Source organism: Microcebus murinus, chromosome 8 (genome assembly GCF_040939455.1).
Source record: "Microcebus murinus isolate Inina chromosome 8, M.murinus_Inina_mat1.0, whole genome shotgun sequence".
In the NCBI taxonomy this organism is placed as follows: Eukaryota; Metazoa; Chordata; class Mammalia; order Primates; family Cheirogaleidae; genus Microcebus; species Microcebus murinus.
In genome coordinates, this window is record NC_134111.1 from 52,360,845 (window position 1) to 52,378,358 (window position 17,514).

Consider the following 17,514-nt stretch of genomic DNA (forward strand, 5'->3'; position numbering starts at 1 on the left):
TAAAACAAACACATAAACAGAAAAAGTACTATTTTCCCAAATCTTCAATTATTCTTACATATAGCCTAAGCTGATGATTCTCAACCTTGATGGTGCATCAGAAATAGATCAGTAACTTTCATCATCATACATGATATCATAGATAGTGAAAGTCACTTACTCATTTATTTTTATCATAATTTTATCATAGAGTTCAGTGCCTTCAGATATTCTCAGATAATAAGATAAATGATTTAAGAAATTAAATACTCTGTGTATTTACCAGTATTTGTTTTCATACCACGTCAGTTTGAAAGGAAAAACTAGACATAGAAATTTTCCTAACACCTTACTCTATGAAGACTGAGGCAAAGAATTTAGTCTGCTAGTTATTTCTCATCACAAACACAGCCTTTACAACACACCAGTAACTCTTTGCTTTCTTTAGCTGTTCCAATTATTCTGAAAATAAATTTAATATGGGAGTATAAAGAAAAACATTAGCCTTCTGAAGAATATCATTGATATTCAATGTTTGAAAAGGTTGAATTTTAAGCTTCTTTTCCAATTTTAATTAATCACATATTTTAATATTAAAAAAGAAAATTACCTGTAATTTCACCAAATTAACATAGTAACTATTTTCATTTTTCCATGTTTCCTTCCAGTTGCAATTTATATGCATGTAGTTTTATATTAGAATCACAGTGTAAATTCAATTGGTATTCTTTAGTTTACTTATCAACTGTTTATTTTACCACCCCCCAGTTCTAGATATTTAGTCTGTTTACAATAGTAAAAAATCAGAAATGATGATGAAAATGTCTCCTCGCCTTTTTTTTCTTTAAAAAAAAAAAGCTCGCTTGTCTACCAGGGAATGTTTACTTTAAAAAAAAAAGAGCTCCTTCAACACATTACCATCTTTCCTTTTCCTACCATCCTCCTTCCAAAAAGAAATAAACAAAATATATACACACATATACACTCTCAACTCTCACACATACAACACATACAATATTCTACAGCATTGCTTACAACAGTCTTCTCAAACTTTCAGCTCATGAGCATCACCTGTGGGCTAAGATTCTCAGACTCTTCCTCTCAGAACTCTTATTCAATAGCCCCTCTGGGATAGGGGCTTGAGAACCAATATTTAAGCAAAATCCTCAAGTGATTCTTTACATTAGGTAAGTTTGGGAAATGCTGGTTGCAGCATCAATGTCCAAACTCTTTTTGCCCAACTCTTTGAGAGCCATTCAAATCTGATTCTACTCATTTAAAGTCATCCCAGTTAAATCTGTGCATGTGTTTTTCCCCTAATGTTTCTTTTATGGTCAACCTTTCTTTCTACTGTCTAAATTTTAATTTTTCAAAGGTCATTTTAGTCCCCTCTCCTCTATTAACGACATAATTTAACAATCAGTTATTCTCTATTAAATACATTCTTATATATACTCTACTTCTGCAGTCCCCAACCCCAAGGCCGCAGACCTGTTTTGGTCTGTTGGCCTGTTACGAACTGGGCCACATAGCAGGAGGTAAGTGGGCAGGCAAGCTAGTGAAGTTTCATCTGTATTTATAGCCACTCCCCATTGCTCACATCACTGCATAAGCTCCGCCTCCTTTCAGATCAGTGGTGGCATTAGAATCTCATAGGAGTAAGAACCCTACTGTAAACTGTACATGTGAGGGATCTAGGTTGTGTACTCCTTATGAGAATCTAATGCCTGATGATCTGAGGTGGCAGTGATGCTAGTGCTGGGAAATGGCTGCAAATACAGATTATCATTAGCAGAGAGGTTTGACTGCATAATAAATGTAATGTACTTGAATCACCCTGAAACCATCCCCCTTCAATCCCCCTTAACCTCCTACCCCCTGGTCCATGGAAAAATTGTCTTCTATGAAACCAGTACCTGGTGCCAAAAAGGTTGGGGACCTACTGCTCTACTTTGTTTTCCTAAATAGACTGTAACTGGGAGTTACTCTCTGTTTCTTATATGATATATTAATTTAATGTTTCTGATTAGATTGTAAACTAGGAGTAGAGCCTGTATCTTTTATGAGCTTGGAACATAAAGTTCAAAAATAAAATTTATTGGCTCATGTGTAAAACGTCAAATATGTAGTTGCCAAAGACAATTATTTCAAACAGTAAACTATTTTAGCTCTAAAAATTAATTTTCAAATAGGGCTGCTAATTCAGTGAGCCATCCTTTTACCATAAAAGGTAGAGCTTCTAAAATCTTACAGATTTAAAAAATAACTACATCCTAGAAGGCCCTTTTAACTTCAATCACTGAATGTCTGACATTTTGCTGTTTATCCTTATGTACTTTTAACCGATGCTGTTTAACTTTTTATTAAACTAGATATTTCCTTATATGCCAATATAGATCTATAGCTATATGCATATTTGTATATATTATGGCTGTATAGTATTCTATTTGGGGAGGTAAACATTATAATCTATTTTTTTAAAAAATACTCATAAAATGCCTACTATGTGTCAGGTACTATTCCAAGCACTATATATATCCTAACTCATTCAATTTTCATAAAAACTTTATGAGGTAGGTATTGTTATATAATATAATCTATATTAATAATACCTATTTTATAAGCATTAGCCAGAAGTGGGGAACCTGTGGCTTATAAGGCCACATGTGGCCTTCTAGGTCCTTAAATGCAACCTTTTGACTGAATCCAAATTTTACAGAATCCTTTTATTTTTATTAATACATTTTGTTCATCTTTCATATTTTTATTTTTAAAGTGAATGTATTTAAAGTACCAAAGAATAAAATAAGTTTCAACAAAATAATCCTCCCAGATTGACCAGCACAATTACATTAGTGAGCCATAAGGGCTAAGTTGATGGCTGCTATGCTCATAATTTAGTTCTAACTTCCCCTGACTGGCGCCACTACTACTTGAGGCTGGTTGGCAAGAGTTTATAGGGGTCGAGTATGCCAGTCTGTTATTGGCTTTTGACAATGGTGCACTGTGTTTCTGTTTGAAGACAAAACAAAATGACTTGTGGAATTTTGTGAACAGTTGCACAGCTCGATGGTATTTTTTAATTCTATCTGCTTAACAGCCCATCATATCAAAGAAGACCAAGAGAACGCTGAAGGAAGAAAGCAGATATTTTAAGATGGAGAATTGCAATATTATCTTGTTTCTGCTAAAGATAAGATGATTCAATTGCTTTGTGATACTGCAATATCAACATTAAAGAAATTCAATGCTCATCAGCATTATAACACTCATAAGGACCACAAATATTTTAAATTAGAGGGAGAGGTACAAAAGGTTATACTATAAAAATTAAAAGATGATAAGGAAAAGCTAAGACAATTCTTGCAAGCGGCAATAAGACCTGGAAATAATGCCATTGAAGCAACTTACCAAAGTAACTTATACATTCAGGAGGAAAAAAGGGAAGCCATTTAGTGACGTAGAAATTGTGAAAGGAAGCACTGTAGAAGTTGCAGGATGCTTAGACCCCAATCATGGTTCAAAGTACAAACAACTACCTCTATCAAGGAGAACTATAACTGATTGGCAGCATGAATTAGCCTGTAACTTAACAGAACAACTTCATGTAATACTTCAAAAGGAAAATATGTATTAATCATTTTGGATGAATCAACTGATACTAGTGACTTGGCACAGCCAGTTTTATACTTTTTTATACAATTTTATACTTCATTTGGGTCATAGCAGAAGATTTTCTTTGCTATGGAGAGTTACTCGCTTTGGGCACTTTTGCAAACAGAACACAGGGAATAGATATTTTCAATAACTTTCAAGATAAATGTTGTGAAGTTGGGCTGAATTTGGTAAAATTAGTGAGTGTATATGTATAGACAGATGGTGCACCTTTCATGATAGGAAAATATGAAGGGTTTATTGCACAGATAAAAAAAGTAGTAAGAGATGCAGATGCTCCCATTCCTTTTCATTGTATCTTGCAACAGCAAAATCTCTATGCTAAAGCTACTATTTTACATGACAATTTGCAACAAGTTATAAGCATTGTTAACTATATTTGAGCAAATGCAACATGGCCTCATCAGTTTTGCAACATGCTAAAGTTAAATGATGAGGTATTCAGTGTGGATTTACCATATCATTCTAAAGTGCATTGGCTATTGCAGGGACAGATGTCAGCCAAAGTTTTATCTCTGTAAGAAAAGATAGTTAAATTTTATGAAGAACAGACTCTGCAATGTGAATTATTGAAAGACAATTTCTATAGGAATGCAGCATTTCTATATGATATCATGTCAAAACAAAATGACTTGAATATTTCTTTGCAGGGTAAAACTAATATATGATATGTGGCAAAAAATTCAAGCATTTTGAAGAAAAGCTATCTTTTTTCAAAACATTACTTCTTCAAAAAGAAATTTTGGATGAACATTTTCCCCAGTTAGCAAATGTCATTGGTGAGCAGGATATATGCAAATCATCTGAAGAATACACAACTATTATAGACCTATTAACTGGAGAATACAATGAAAGTTTCATTGAATTTCAGAATCATGACATCACAAATTATTAATAGCATTTCAGCCTCACATAGTTGATATCACCAAAGCATCTAAAGAACTACAGATGGAACTGATTGAGCCCTCAGTAGATGACAATTTAAAATTTCAGTGTGATGTTAAGAAAGATCCGACTGAAATACAGAAAAATGCAGTATCCACACCTTCGGAAACATGCCTGAGAAATGCTTTCTTGCTTTTCAACCACTTATTCTTGCAAATCTATGTTCTCCTACCTAACCCAACTCAAGATGCCCTTAAGGTCACAAATGACTGATACCCATCTAGAAGATCAACTGAAACTGAGAACCTCCATGCTGCAACCAAATATTCAAATGCTTTCCAACAAAAAGCAGATACAACAAAGTCATTAAAAGATTAGCTAACTTTAAAATTAACAAATAGTTTTCATTTTCTGAAGTTATTAAGTACATAGTTAGATTTTTACCAGATAATATACATTTTAAAGAATATCTAATTGAAGTTTCTTGCATGCAGCCTTATTTGATTATAGCTAAATTAATTCGGTCTTCCAACATGAAAAGGTTCCCCACCCCTGGACATTAGCAAACAGGCAGAGAGAGGTTAAATAGCTTGCCTAAAGTTACATAGCTACTGAACAACAGGGCAGGGATTCTAAATCAGGCATCTATGTATCTCTGTAGCTCCTCAGTCTGTGCTCCTAACCACTAAGTACTTAAATCACTAAGTATTAATACATGGCCCCTCAGAATTGACGGTTCCCTCTATATGAAGGGTGGTTCCTTTTGCCTGAGATGCTAAATACTCTTTGCATGGCTGTAACCTTCTTCTCATTTACATTACGCTTCCTCAGAGGAGCCCTTCCTGACCATTTAACCTAAAGTAATTCTTTAGATTCTTATCAGAATATCGAATTTAATTTTCATTCCAAACTTATAAATACCTGTTATTTTCTGATTTATTAGTTTTCTCTGTGTCATTCCCAATATAACAAAAGTAAGGACCTTTTCTGTCTTGTGTTCTTAGAGCCTAGAACAATGCCTGGCACAGAATAAGGGCACCATAAATAAGTTTATCTTACCCATCACTGATGAACATTTAGGGTTGTTTCTAATCTTTAACTACCATTAATCTTTGCAAACTTGCCTTATCACTTTCTTATTATAACTTATTGGAAGTTAAATTTCTAGGTAAAAGGATACGCATGTTTTTCAGGCTTTTGATACATATCATCAAATGGCTCCCCAAAAAGGTTGCTCTATTTATCAACAGAGGCTTAAAAACCTGATAAACTATGTTTAATGTATCTTACTTTTAAAATTAAGTTAGTAGGGCCTTTGGCTGGAAAAATAAAAATTTTATCCTATTACACAGCATTTCAAATTCAATATATGTGATAAGAGTTTCCCATTAATCATATTTTGGGAATGTGCCTTAGTCTAGGGAGGAAAAAAAAAAAACCAAAACACAAATAAAACAAAATAATATCCAGAGAAAATAAAGAAAAATGTTATTTTTATCTTTGTCCTTAATATAAATTCTAAAACAAATAAATCACATCTATGTCTAGTGCCTACCTGAGCCGTCAGTGGGAACCGAACTTGCATTGATTCCAGAAAGACCAAACAAAGGACATTCTCGATCTGTGTTGACATGACCCCATTTGTGACATTTAATACACCTCACATTTCGAACCTGAGAAATAGTGAACATTTGATTACTAAACTACTAAGAATCTAACCAATGTTCAACTTCCTATTCCTTCATAGAGTTTAAGTTAAATTACATTTTTAAAATATCTTCAGGGAAAGAGACTCTATAACTATGCTTGATAATTTCATTCAAACACTAAAGTCTTTCACTATAAATTCTGCCTAAAAGCTAAGCTGAATTCTATTTCTTTTTGCCTCTTACTGAGTGGCAATATATACTAACCAAGAAGAAATGGTAAGAATTATGTGATGGATTAATTTTAAACTTTCTTATTTTATTTTTTAGGAGACAGTGGTGTGATCATAGCTCACTGCAGCCTCGAATTCCTGGGCTCAAGTTATCCTTCTGCCTTAGCCTCTCAAATAGCTAGTACTATAGGTGTGCACCACCACACACCTGGCTAATTCTTAAATTTTTTGTAGAGATGGGGTCTTGCTATGTTGTCCAGGCTGGTCTCAAACTCCTGGCCTCAAGCAATCCACCCATCTCAGCCTCCTGAAGTGCTGGGATTATAGGCATGAGCCACTGCTCTCAAATTCTCTAATTTTAATAAGTTAACATTTAAAGCTTCAAATTTCTAAACCAAGGGTTGGCAAACTTTTTCTATAAACGTACAGATAGTAAATATTTTAGGCTTTTCAGGCCAGATGCTCTGTGTTGTAAGTACTCAACTTTGTTGCTATAGTGGGAAAGCACCAAAGACAATATGTAAATGAACAAGCAAGGCACCATTGCGATAAAACTTTATTTATAGGAATTGGCCCTCCAATGATAGTTTGTCCTGGTTCTAAACAGTTTTATTCTCTCTCTCTCTTTTTTTTTTTTTAGTCCTAGTCACATGGAACCTGGAACTAAACAGTTTTAAATATTTTCTTGACCTTATGTCTCCAAAGTCTTTGAAAACTGGAGAGACCAATATTATTATAACATTCACTACAAAGGTTTGATTTCTTTTGTCAGTCTACTACATTTTATGTTTTTTCCCCTTTTCCTTATATTATCTGACAAACAGAAACCACAGTGTCCCTTTTCAGCTTAAAAATCTTTTGGACAACAATATAAAGATATATTTATTAAATACAAATATTCTTACAGAGTAAAATATATGTCACTTGCCTGAATACCAAAGGGCTGATCTCTGATGTTCATGTCATCTTTTGCATATCTATCAAATAGAGAAAATGTACAAGCATAATATTAAGAATAACTTAATAAATCGAACAGCAGTTAATCTGAAAAAGTTTTATAGTTCTAAGAACATTATGAAACTTATTACTTCAATAGGTATACAGAACTATAAAATCTAATATTTCCAAACACTATTTAGTTAAGGTTAGTCTGATAATTCGTGATTTAAAAAGAATGAAAACTTATATAAAACAAAAGACTATGTTCAAACAGATTAGTTGCATAAGTTAACTAATTAAAATCATTAAATTAGGCCAGGTGTGGTGGTGGCTCATGCCTATAATCCCAGCACTTTGGGAGGCTAAGGTGAGTGGAGTTTTTGAGGCCAGGAGTTCGAGACCACCCAGGCAAATAGCGGAGACCTTGTCTCTACACATACATATATGCACACACATACACACAAATTTCACTGGGCATGGTGACAGGTGCCTATAGTCCTAGCAACATGGAAGGCTGAGACAGAAGGATCACTTGAGCTCAGGAGTTGGAGGCACAGTGAGCTACTGTACTACTGCACTCCAGCCTGGCCAACAGAGCAAGACCCTGTCTCAAAAAATAAAAAGAATTCACTAAAATAAAATCATACCTTTCCATATTAGTAATTTTCTCTAGTGAATGAGAAGGCAATGTAAGATGGGATATCAGATAAATTTCATGATAATCTTGTCTTAAAAGTAAACTAGTCCTTACTTCTCTCGTGGGGCTCCTTTCTGCCATTCAAATTTGTATTCAGTCTCTCCTTCTGTTTCTTCTTTCTAAAAACATTCATTGAAAATTCTTTTAATTTTTCCATAAAATCACAATCAACTGCAAGTAAATTCAAACACAGAAAAATAATCCTTTACCTCTTTGTTTTCTTGATTGCATATCAAAAATATGGGGGGGAAAAGAGGACAAGTTAAAAACTTCAATATGAAAGTGTATTGTATACTATACTATGCTATTATGACATTTAATTATAATTTGGAAGAATTTATTGGTTTAACTTTTCTTCTTTCATAAGATAAAAATTCAGAACACTGACGGATACAACACAACAATGAATAAGAGACAGTACTTAATAAGCACGTTTCATTAATTCCTAATTTTAAGCTTTTATGCTGTTCATTGACAGTCATTATTATGTTTTATATTTACAAGTTTATTTAGTAAGAAGGACTAAAGATATATATACAAATTATGAAGGAATAAATGCACTTCTGCTGGTGTTGAGATTTTTTTCTTCCAAAAGGACACAACATGAAATATCGGATCAGAAAGATATTTTTAGTATTTTATTGTATTGATTACAGTATTTTAAAAATTGTCTTCACATTGAGAAGACTGTCAATTGGCAAGAAACAAATGAAAAAGAAAAAAAAATTTGTCTTCACAGAATAATAGCAATTTAAAAGATGAAGAGCAACTTTCAAAAAAATATCTGTCATAGCAGTTTTCAATCTTTAGTTGTAAACATATCAAAGGCTTTCAAAAAAGAGAATGAGACAAATACCTTTTTTAGCTCCTGGTGGGGCCTCATACATGAAATTAAGGCCATTCTTTACACGTTCATCTCCCATAAGCAATCTAAGTGAAACAAGACATAAAGTTAATAATTTTATGTAGTAGGAAAAAAATTACAGACTAATCTCCCCCCAAAAGTCTAAGAGAAATAATGTTTTTGTTAGAGATTAAGTTCTAAAACTTTACTGACTAGATGACATTTGAAATATCTGAATGGTGCTGCCTTTTTAGTAACTGGTTTTAAGTTATGAGACTTTCTTACTACCTGAGAGATCTTAGCCATACCAACAGAAAAGGAGGAAAATGTTACAGAATTTTCCTAAACTTTGCAATGCTGTGGAAATAGCAACAGCTCTGAAAAATCTATATGCCATCAAAAATCTGGAATTAAAAAATGCCAACACTTTTTCTTAATTGGGAGGAATCAAATAGTTTTGGGAAAAATGACCCCTCTGGCATTTCTTTAGGAAGTCAAACCCAATTAAGGTTTGTAAGAGTGAAAGTCAACCAGAGAATAAAATTCTTTAGTGAGGCCAGTGAAGAAAAAATAGTTTAAAGAAATTCTATAACAGGCCAATTAATATGATGGAATTAGTATCTGTGGCACCTCAAAAATCATATTCTTTACAGTTCTAACACTGAAAGTTCCCTGTATAGGTTCTGTTACAAACAGAGATACACAAGGCTTTTTGGGGAAAAAGCTCTCAAACAAATTGAATGACTGGTTGAGTTAAAGTTTTAATTCATAAGGTTTGAATGAAGTACTAATTATAAAGCAGGAGGTTAAACAGTAAATAGAATTTCCCTTTATATTTTGAAAAGGCAATCACCAACGATATTATATACTACATGATTATAATTCCTCTCTTCTTATTTCCCTTGGATTCTACAAAGAACTATTTTTAAAAACCAGCAAAAAAAGAGAGCAACCTACATCCATATAATGGAGTATTACTCAGCAATAAAAAGGCATGAAGTACTGATACATGCTACATCAGCAGTCTCCAACCTTTTTGGCACCAGGGACTGGTTTAATGAAAGACAATTTTCCACAGACCGAGGGAGAGGGGTTGGTTTCAGGATAATTCAAGCGCATTATATTTATTGTGCAGATAAACCTCTCTGCTAATGATAATCTGTATTTGCAGCCACTCCCAAGAGCTAGCATCACCGCCTCAGCTCCACCTCAGATAACCAGGCATTAGATTCTCAGAAGAAATGCACAACCTAGATCCCTCACATGCACAGTTTACAGTAGGGTTTGCACCCCTATGAGAATCTAATGCTGCCACTGATCTGACAGAAGATGGAGCTTGCAGTGATGCAAGCCATGGGGAGTAGCTTTAAATACAGATGAAGCCTCGCTAGCTCCCCTACCCACCACTCACTTGCTACTGTGCAGGCTTAACAGGCCAGTGACCAATATTGGGGGTTGGGGACTGTAGTGCTATACCATAGGTGAATGTCAAAACATTATGTTAAGTGAAAGAGGCCAGTGACAAAAGACCAAATAATGTATGATCTAATTTATATGATATGTCCAGAACAGGCAAATTCAAAGAGACAGAAAGTAGAATGGTGGTTGCCAAAGGCTGTGAGAAGGGGACTAGGGAATTCTTGTTTAATGGTTAGAGTTTCTGTTTGAGATAATGAAAGTTTTAGAAATAGTAGTGATGGTGCAAGACACTGTGAAGACACTGAATTGTACACTTAAAATGGTAAATTTTATGCTATGTATTTTTACCAAAAAACCCACAATGTAATTTATGTTGAAACAAAAATAATAATAAAACTCAAACCAGATCATTTTCCACTTCATGCAAAATTCAATAAGAATACAAAACAAAAAGTAAAGGGATGATATTGGCATTTTTGTTTTAACTTTAACTAAAACCCTGTACAAATTTTTTGCTATCTCATTAAATCTTTTTGTCTATCAAGCAGAAAAATAAATGCAAATGCAACTGTCATCTTAGGAAAAAAGTATGTAGTGATCAATATTCATAAACATTAAGAAATATCTAGGACAGTAAACATTTAAAACTAGATTACTAAAGAACAGAACTGGGAATCAAGGACAACACTTTTGAATGAGGAAGAAAAAAACACTTTGTAAATGACCAATTACTCATAAATTTGCATTCAAATGACCAAACCTAGAAGCAGTTAATATCCCAGTAGCAATGAAGACACATAGTGCCCAGATCATGATTTCTAAACATAATTCTCAAGAACACCACTTATACCCCTTAAATCTATTGAAATAAAATAATAACAATAATAAATATCATTCTCCAATAAAAGGAAACAGGGTTCCTTGGAAAACTAGTTGATTCTAGTGCTGCAACAGGAAGAAATAAAAGACAAGTCTGGACTATCTCATTGTGCCAGAAGCAGTTTTAAAAAAAACAGAGCAGTCAGATTTATTCCCCCCACGCCCCTCCCACCCTAGCAAAAAATTGAAAAAACAGGAATGGGGCACGTTAAATGGATTTAGAAGCCAACCTGGCAGAGCTGTCAATGGCCCAAACTGCAACAATTAGAACAAGAAAATAAATAACAATAGTATTACATAATAATCCAAAGAATGAAATAAATATCCATGAATCCATATTGATAGAATTAAATAACTAAATAACTAAATAAGAGAAATTCTTCCTTACAGAGGAATTCAAATTAATAAATATAGAGGGAATGAGAGAAATAGAAAATAATTAAAACACCACAGTAATAAAAACTGATGCAGACAGGATCTACCAATGAATGCTAAAATTAGTAGATAAAAGTTCAAGGAGAAATAGGGTATTTACACAGAGCTTCAAATATTAATCACAAAAGGAAAAATAGTAACTCATTGTTTTCTGAGATAAAGAATAGACATGCATAGTATGATCTGTTTCAAGCCTGCTTTTCCACTTCCCCTCTCTTTAATCCCTCTAACTCAACTACTGGCTGTTTCCTGAAAACCTCCATTTTCCCACTGCGCTGATCTTCAGTAAGTTTTCACTGTATGTAAATCAGGGCTTTTCAATAATAGTGCTATCGACATTTTGGATTAGATAATTCTTTGCCGCATGGAGTTGTCCTGTGCATTTCTGGCTGCTTTATAGCATCATTAGCCTCCAGCCACTAGATATTGGTAGCATCCCAGTCCCCAAGTTGTGACAATCAAAACTATCTTTCCTTATCATCTTCATAGTTCAGCTTAAATGTCACCTTTTTCATGAAGTCTTCCCTTGTTACCCCAAATGGAATTATTCTGTCTTATGTTAACATGCTATATATTTTTTAAGTGATGTGTGTTTTCAATACACCAGTTATATTTTACCTTGAACTCTATGTACATTTCCTTTATTAGAATTTCTTAAAGGTTGAGAGGAACTACATTTCAGACACTTTTATAGGCCTCTACAACAACATTTATTGTCTTGCATGACGTAGGTATTCAATAAAAGTTAACCAGATTTTATTCATAAAATTAGTGAGAAAGCTACTTAGGTGAACTGAGTTTCATTTCTTTAATTCTCCTCTCAATATATATTTTTTAAAGAGCAACAATAGTCTAGCACTACTTTGCTTAAATTCCATATTTTGATTAAAAAAACAGGACTTTGTGGAAAATTTACTAATCTGTTCTAGAATTTCAAATGAAAGCAAGTGTTCTTTAACTCAGAACACAGTTTATGTAATTAAAACACCACTACTCAGTTGCTTAATTAACCAAAAGAAACCAGCTTCAGTGTTAGATTTACAATATAAACATAAAATCACAATAGCTAAAGGGCAGGTACCATGCTGAAAGAAACCAACGAAGAACTCCTGCCATGATCCTGCTACTAACAGAATAATGACATGCATGTCAAATAAAGACACTTTTCTTCTTGAAGGTGTCCTATGCATCTTTTCATATGAGTGTATGTTAAAGAAATACCTTTGTAAGAGTTCTCAGCAGTTCAAGCATAGACATTTACTGTTCTTCTAAGCTTTGTCTAATTTGAGCCTTGCTCACAGACTACACATGAATGACATGAATCTATATTTTATGTGAAGTATGGGTAAGGCTGGAAAAGTGGCCATCTACAGGTATAAAAGTAAAGAAGATAGTTCACAGGGAAAGAACAGAATCTTATCTTTGGGGCATTCAATCTCAAAAAACTAACTTAATATATGATTCAGTAAGGAATCATTCTCATAAAATTGATTATTCTAAAAACACCAGCATAGTAGAATTTCTTACCTATTGTCATATGATTCTTGTTCTTTAAGATACTGTTGCATCAATTCTTCTTGTTTCTTCTTATCATATGATATTTTCTGTTCTGCCATCCATACCTAAATTAGTGAAGTTAAAAAATGTAAATTAGATAGATTTAAATTAAATAGAAGTCTGCTTTTCTTTTATAATAAAATATAAAATGCTATTGTTTACAGTTTATAACATAACCTAATTTGGTCATAATGACATCATCACAAAAATAACACCTAAGGATCTGACTCATACCTTGATACATTCAAAATAGTTAAACTTTCAGGCAAAAATGTCAAACTTGAGAACCACTCTGAGCATATGTGGTACAATAGCTTATTATGCTAAGTCTCTGCATTATTTCGGAGAACAGAACACATATCTCTCTACATGGAATATGTCTGGTCTAAATAACTCTTCAGCACATGGCACAATCAGTGGGGTTCGTTAAACAATGGCTCTGGATGCCAGTGGGTGTCACTGACACCCTAAGAGAAATGGAAGAGGAAGAAGAGAAAAAAGAGAAAAGAAATAAAGAGTAGTTATAGAAAAAAAGCAAAAAGACAAGAGAAAAAACAGTTAAGACAGAGGTGTATCAGATGTTCTGGGGTAGCTCAAGGGGAAACACCACAAGCTAAATGTGTCCCTATGTGAAATTCTCAAAATCATAAGAGTGGTGAAGACAGAAAGCCCACATAACCTATGCAAAGACATTTAATCATGTTACTTCCAGGTTTAAAAGGTACCAATACCTCCCTACCACCTTTAAAATAAAGTACAAAGTGTTTGACAAACATTCCACATAAACAGCAAGTCAAACCTTTCTATTCAAACATGCTAAGTTTTAAGAATGCCAGGCGTGGTGGCTCAAGCTTATAATCTCAGCACTCTGGGAGACTGACTCAGGAGGATCCCTTGAGCTCAGGAGTTCAAGACCAGCCTTAGCATGAGCAAGACCCTGTCTCTATTAAAAATAGATAAAATTAGCCAGGCGTGGTGGTATCCTAGCTACTTAGAAGGCTGAGGCAAGAGGACCAACTGAGCCCAGGACTTTGAGTTTGCAGTGAGCTATAATGATGCCACTGCACTCTAGCTACGGTGACAGAGACTCTCTCTCCAAAAGAAAAAAAAAAAAACTTTGCTAAGGAAAAAAACAGGCCAAGATATTACTGCCAGAAGGAACAACTTAGGCAAAGGCATAAAATAGAAAATAAGTAGTTTGATATTACTATATATAAAACTGAGAATAACAGTAGGGGATAGAGGAGAAATACGATGGAACCAATTATTAATACTTGGACTTAATCCTGTAATATTTTAATAAGGAGCTGAAAGAGATCAGATTTGTGTTTTAAAAGACTACTCCCATGTAAATAACTTATATCCATACAATGAAATATTATTCAGAAATAAAAAGGAATAGAGTACTGATACATGCTATACCATGGATGAACTTCAAAAACATTATGCTAATGGAAAGAAGCCAGTCACAAAAGATCACACACATACTGCATGATTCCACTTACATGAATGTCCAGAATTGGCAAATCCACAGAAAGTAGATTAGTGATTGCCTAAGGTTGGCAGAGAGGGGAGAGGGTTAAAGAGAAATGGGGAATGACTGCTAACAGGTATGGGGGTTTCTTTTGGGGGTGATGACAATGTTTTAAAATTGTCTGTGGTAATAACTCCATGAATATATGAAAAAACACTGGATTGTACACTTTACATGGGTGACTGTATGGTATGTGAATTTATCTCAGTAAAGCTGTTAAACAAAAAAGGACTATTCTGTTAGCTATGTAGAGAATGGATTTGAGGGAAGTCAAGACTGGAGGCAGGAAAACTAGTTAGGAAATGCAATAATCTAGGTGAAGGATGATGAGGGTCTAAACTAAGACACAGGCAATAGTGACAAAGAAGAGAGATGGATTCAAGCAAGAAGATATTTGGAAGGTAAGACCAAAAAATTTATTGGCTGACTAGATAAAGGGGTGATAGGGCAGGGATGAATCTTGAGTTTCTGGCTTGGGTAATAGGATAAAGGATTGTGTTATGAGCTATGTGATAGTAAGTATAAAAAGAACATATTTGGACTGAAAGATAAATTTATTTCAGATATGTTTAATTTTAGATGCCTATAGGACATCAACATGAAAATGAAATGAAATTAGAAGAGATTGCTTGGGGAAAGCATACAGAGTAAGCAAGCTGTAGGTCAAGGATGAAACTCTGAAGAATGCCTGTATTTTAGGAGCAGCTTAAGAATAAGAGTCCAGTAAAGCTGATGGTAAAGGACTAGTCTAACAGGAGAGTTGGAAAATCAGAAGAGAGCAGAGTCACCATAGCTAGAGAAAGAGAGTTTCACAAGTGAGTGGTGTACAGTGATGCTGCTGTGAATAGCAGGTCTGTGAACTGTTTGCCAGTCTACAAGGAGATATTATGAGTAAAGAGATTATACCACAATGTAATTTAACTGTTTCCTTCATCAACAAAGTCAAGAAAAAAGACTGACAGAACAGTGTACCTGTATCATTAATGATTAAGGCACTGCATAACAACACATAACAGGGTGACCAGCAGACATACAACATTCACTCATATTTTTGGTGAACAAATGAGACCCTAAAACCTACTGGACTTTAATAAACCTAAAGTACCTCACTTTATAATTAAAATTTTCATGGTGGAATACTTTTGTACTTTTTGATGAATCTCCTTTGTTTCTTCTATTTCTTTCTCTCTCTTTCTTCTTTTTTTAATTTACTGGGGTATGACTGACATACAAAAAGCTGTACCCATTTAATGTACACAACTTGATGAGTTTGGAGATAAGCTTATACCTGTGAAACCATCCCCACAATCTATGCCATAAACATATCACCTCCAAAAGTTCCTTCCTCTTTATTTATTATTTTTTCTATTTATTTTAAAATAGTTCCTTTATCCTTAGTTAATAAAGAAGGCTAGAGGTTACTCTCTCCCCCAACAAAGTGTTAATTACCTAGAAAGGTCTATTAACAAAAACAATTCATTCTTCTTCTCTAACCTGGGAAAGGTGTGAAAGATCAAAGAGGCCAACAACATTTGGTTGTTTTGCATGACACTTTACACAGATGAGAAGAATGTAGCTTAATTTACTGAATTTCTCATAGTGGATTTGCAAAAGTTATTCTCTGTACATTTCTTTTTTCTTGTATGAAAGCTGTTTCACTGAATTTTATAAAGTTAAATGTCAAAAGTTCTAGTAAAAAAGTTATGCTTTCTCAGGTACATTTGTCTCTAAATGTAAAACAACAGAGCAAATGAAACTAAGCACCTGAATTTCATCTAATCTCTTCATTCCTGTAAAAATAGTAATAGGAGGTTGGACATGGTGGCTCATGCCTGTAATCCTAGCACTCTGGGAGGCTGAGGCAGGTGGATCACTCAAGGTCAGGAGTTCGAAACCAGCCTGAGCAAGAGCAAGACCCTGTCTCTACTAAAAAAATAGAAAGAAATTAATTGGCCAACTAAAAAATATACAGAAAAATACTAGCCGGGCATGGTGGCACATGCCTCTAGTCCCAGCTACTTTGGAGGCTGAGGCAAAAGGATTGCTTGAGCCCAGGAGTTTGAGGTTGCTGTGAGCTAGGCTGACACCACGGCACTCTAGCCTGGGCAACAAAGTGAGACTCTGTCTCAAAAAAAAAAATAGTAATAGGTAAACTTTTGAATATGTAGAAGAAGAAAATGTCTGTGCTTGGTGTCAAAAGCTACTTGAGCCAACCAAATACAAGCAACCTTCTCTCTCTCATAACTGTAACCATGCAAACACAGCCTGGTATAGTCATAGTGGAAAAAGCCCTGGGCTAATCAAGTGTCCCATATCCTACTTCTTGTTCAACCTTTAACTAGCTGTATAACTCTTGGCAAATTTGTTTCTTCATTTATAAAATGAGAAGATAGGGCTAGATGATTACTAAAGACCTTTCAAAGTATAAAACTCTGATCCTACAAATATGATTAAAATGATGCAGAAATAAATACAATATTGATTAGTCAGTTCTAGGAGAACAAACTCACCAACTAAAAACTAAAGAACAATTTATTCTGACAAGAGTTTTCTCGTATGTCATCAACATCCCCCCCTGTTCTTTTCATCCTCATGCAAATTCAAATTCCTAAGACTTTCCCCAAGACTTATCTATAGATATGGCCAACTAGCTCTACTGCTGCAGCAGATTAAAATAAAGATGCAGCCTGATTCCCAAATATATCAGTAAACTCGCCTGCTTTGTAACCAGGGGTGCCATTCTGATGCTACTGGTATGAATTATTTGTTAACAGAATCCTATGATTAGAGCA

At 34.2% G+C, this 17,514-nt stretch overlaps 1 protein-coding gene across 1 annotated transcript in view; it reads right to left on the minus strand.

Annotated features, from left to right (window-relative positions):
• Positions 1-17,514, minus strand: part of CIRSR (corepressor of RBPJ and splicing regulator) — a 39,825-nt gene that overhangs the window by 20,819 nt on the left and 1,492 nt on the right. The window contains 8 exon segments of the mRNA XM_012753392.3: positions 6,095-6,127; positions 6,130-6,175; positions 6,177-6,212; positions 7,347-7,395; positions 8,109-8,173; positions 8,264-8,274; positions 8,911-8,984; positions 13,159-13,253. Coding sequence (XP_012608846.2) covers positions 6,095-6,127; positions 6,130-6,175; positions 6,177-6,212; positions 7,347-7,395; positions 8,109-8,173; positions 8,264-8,274; positions 8,911-8,984; positions 13,159-13,253 — 409 coding nt within the window.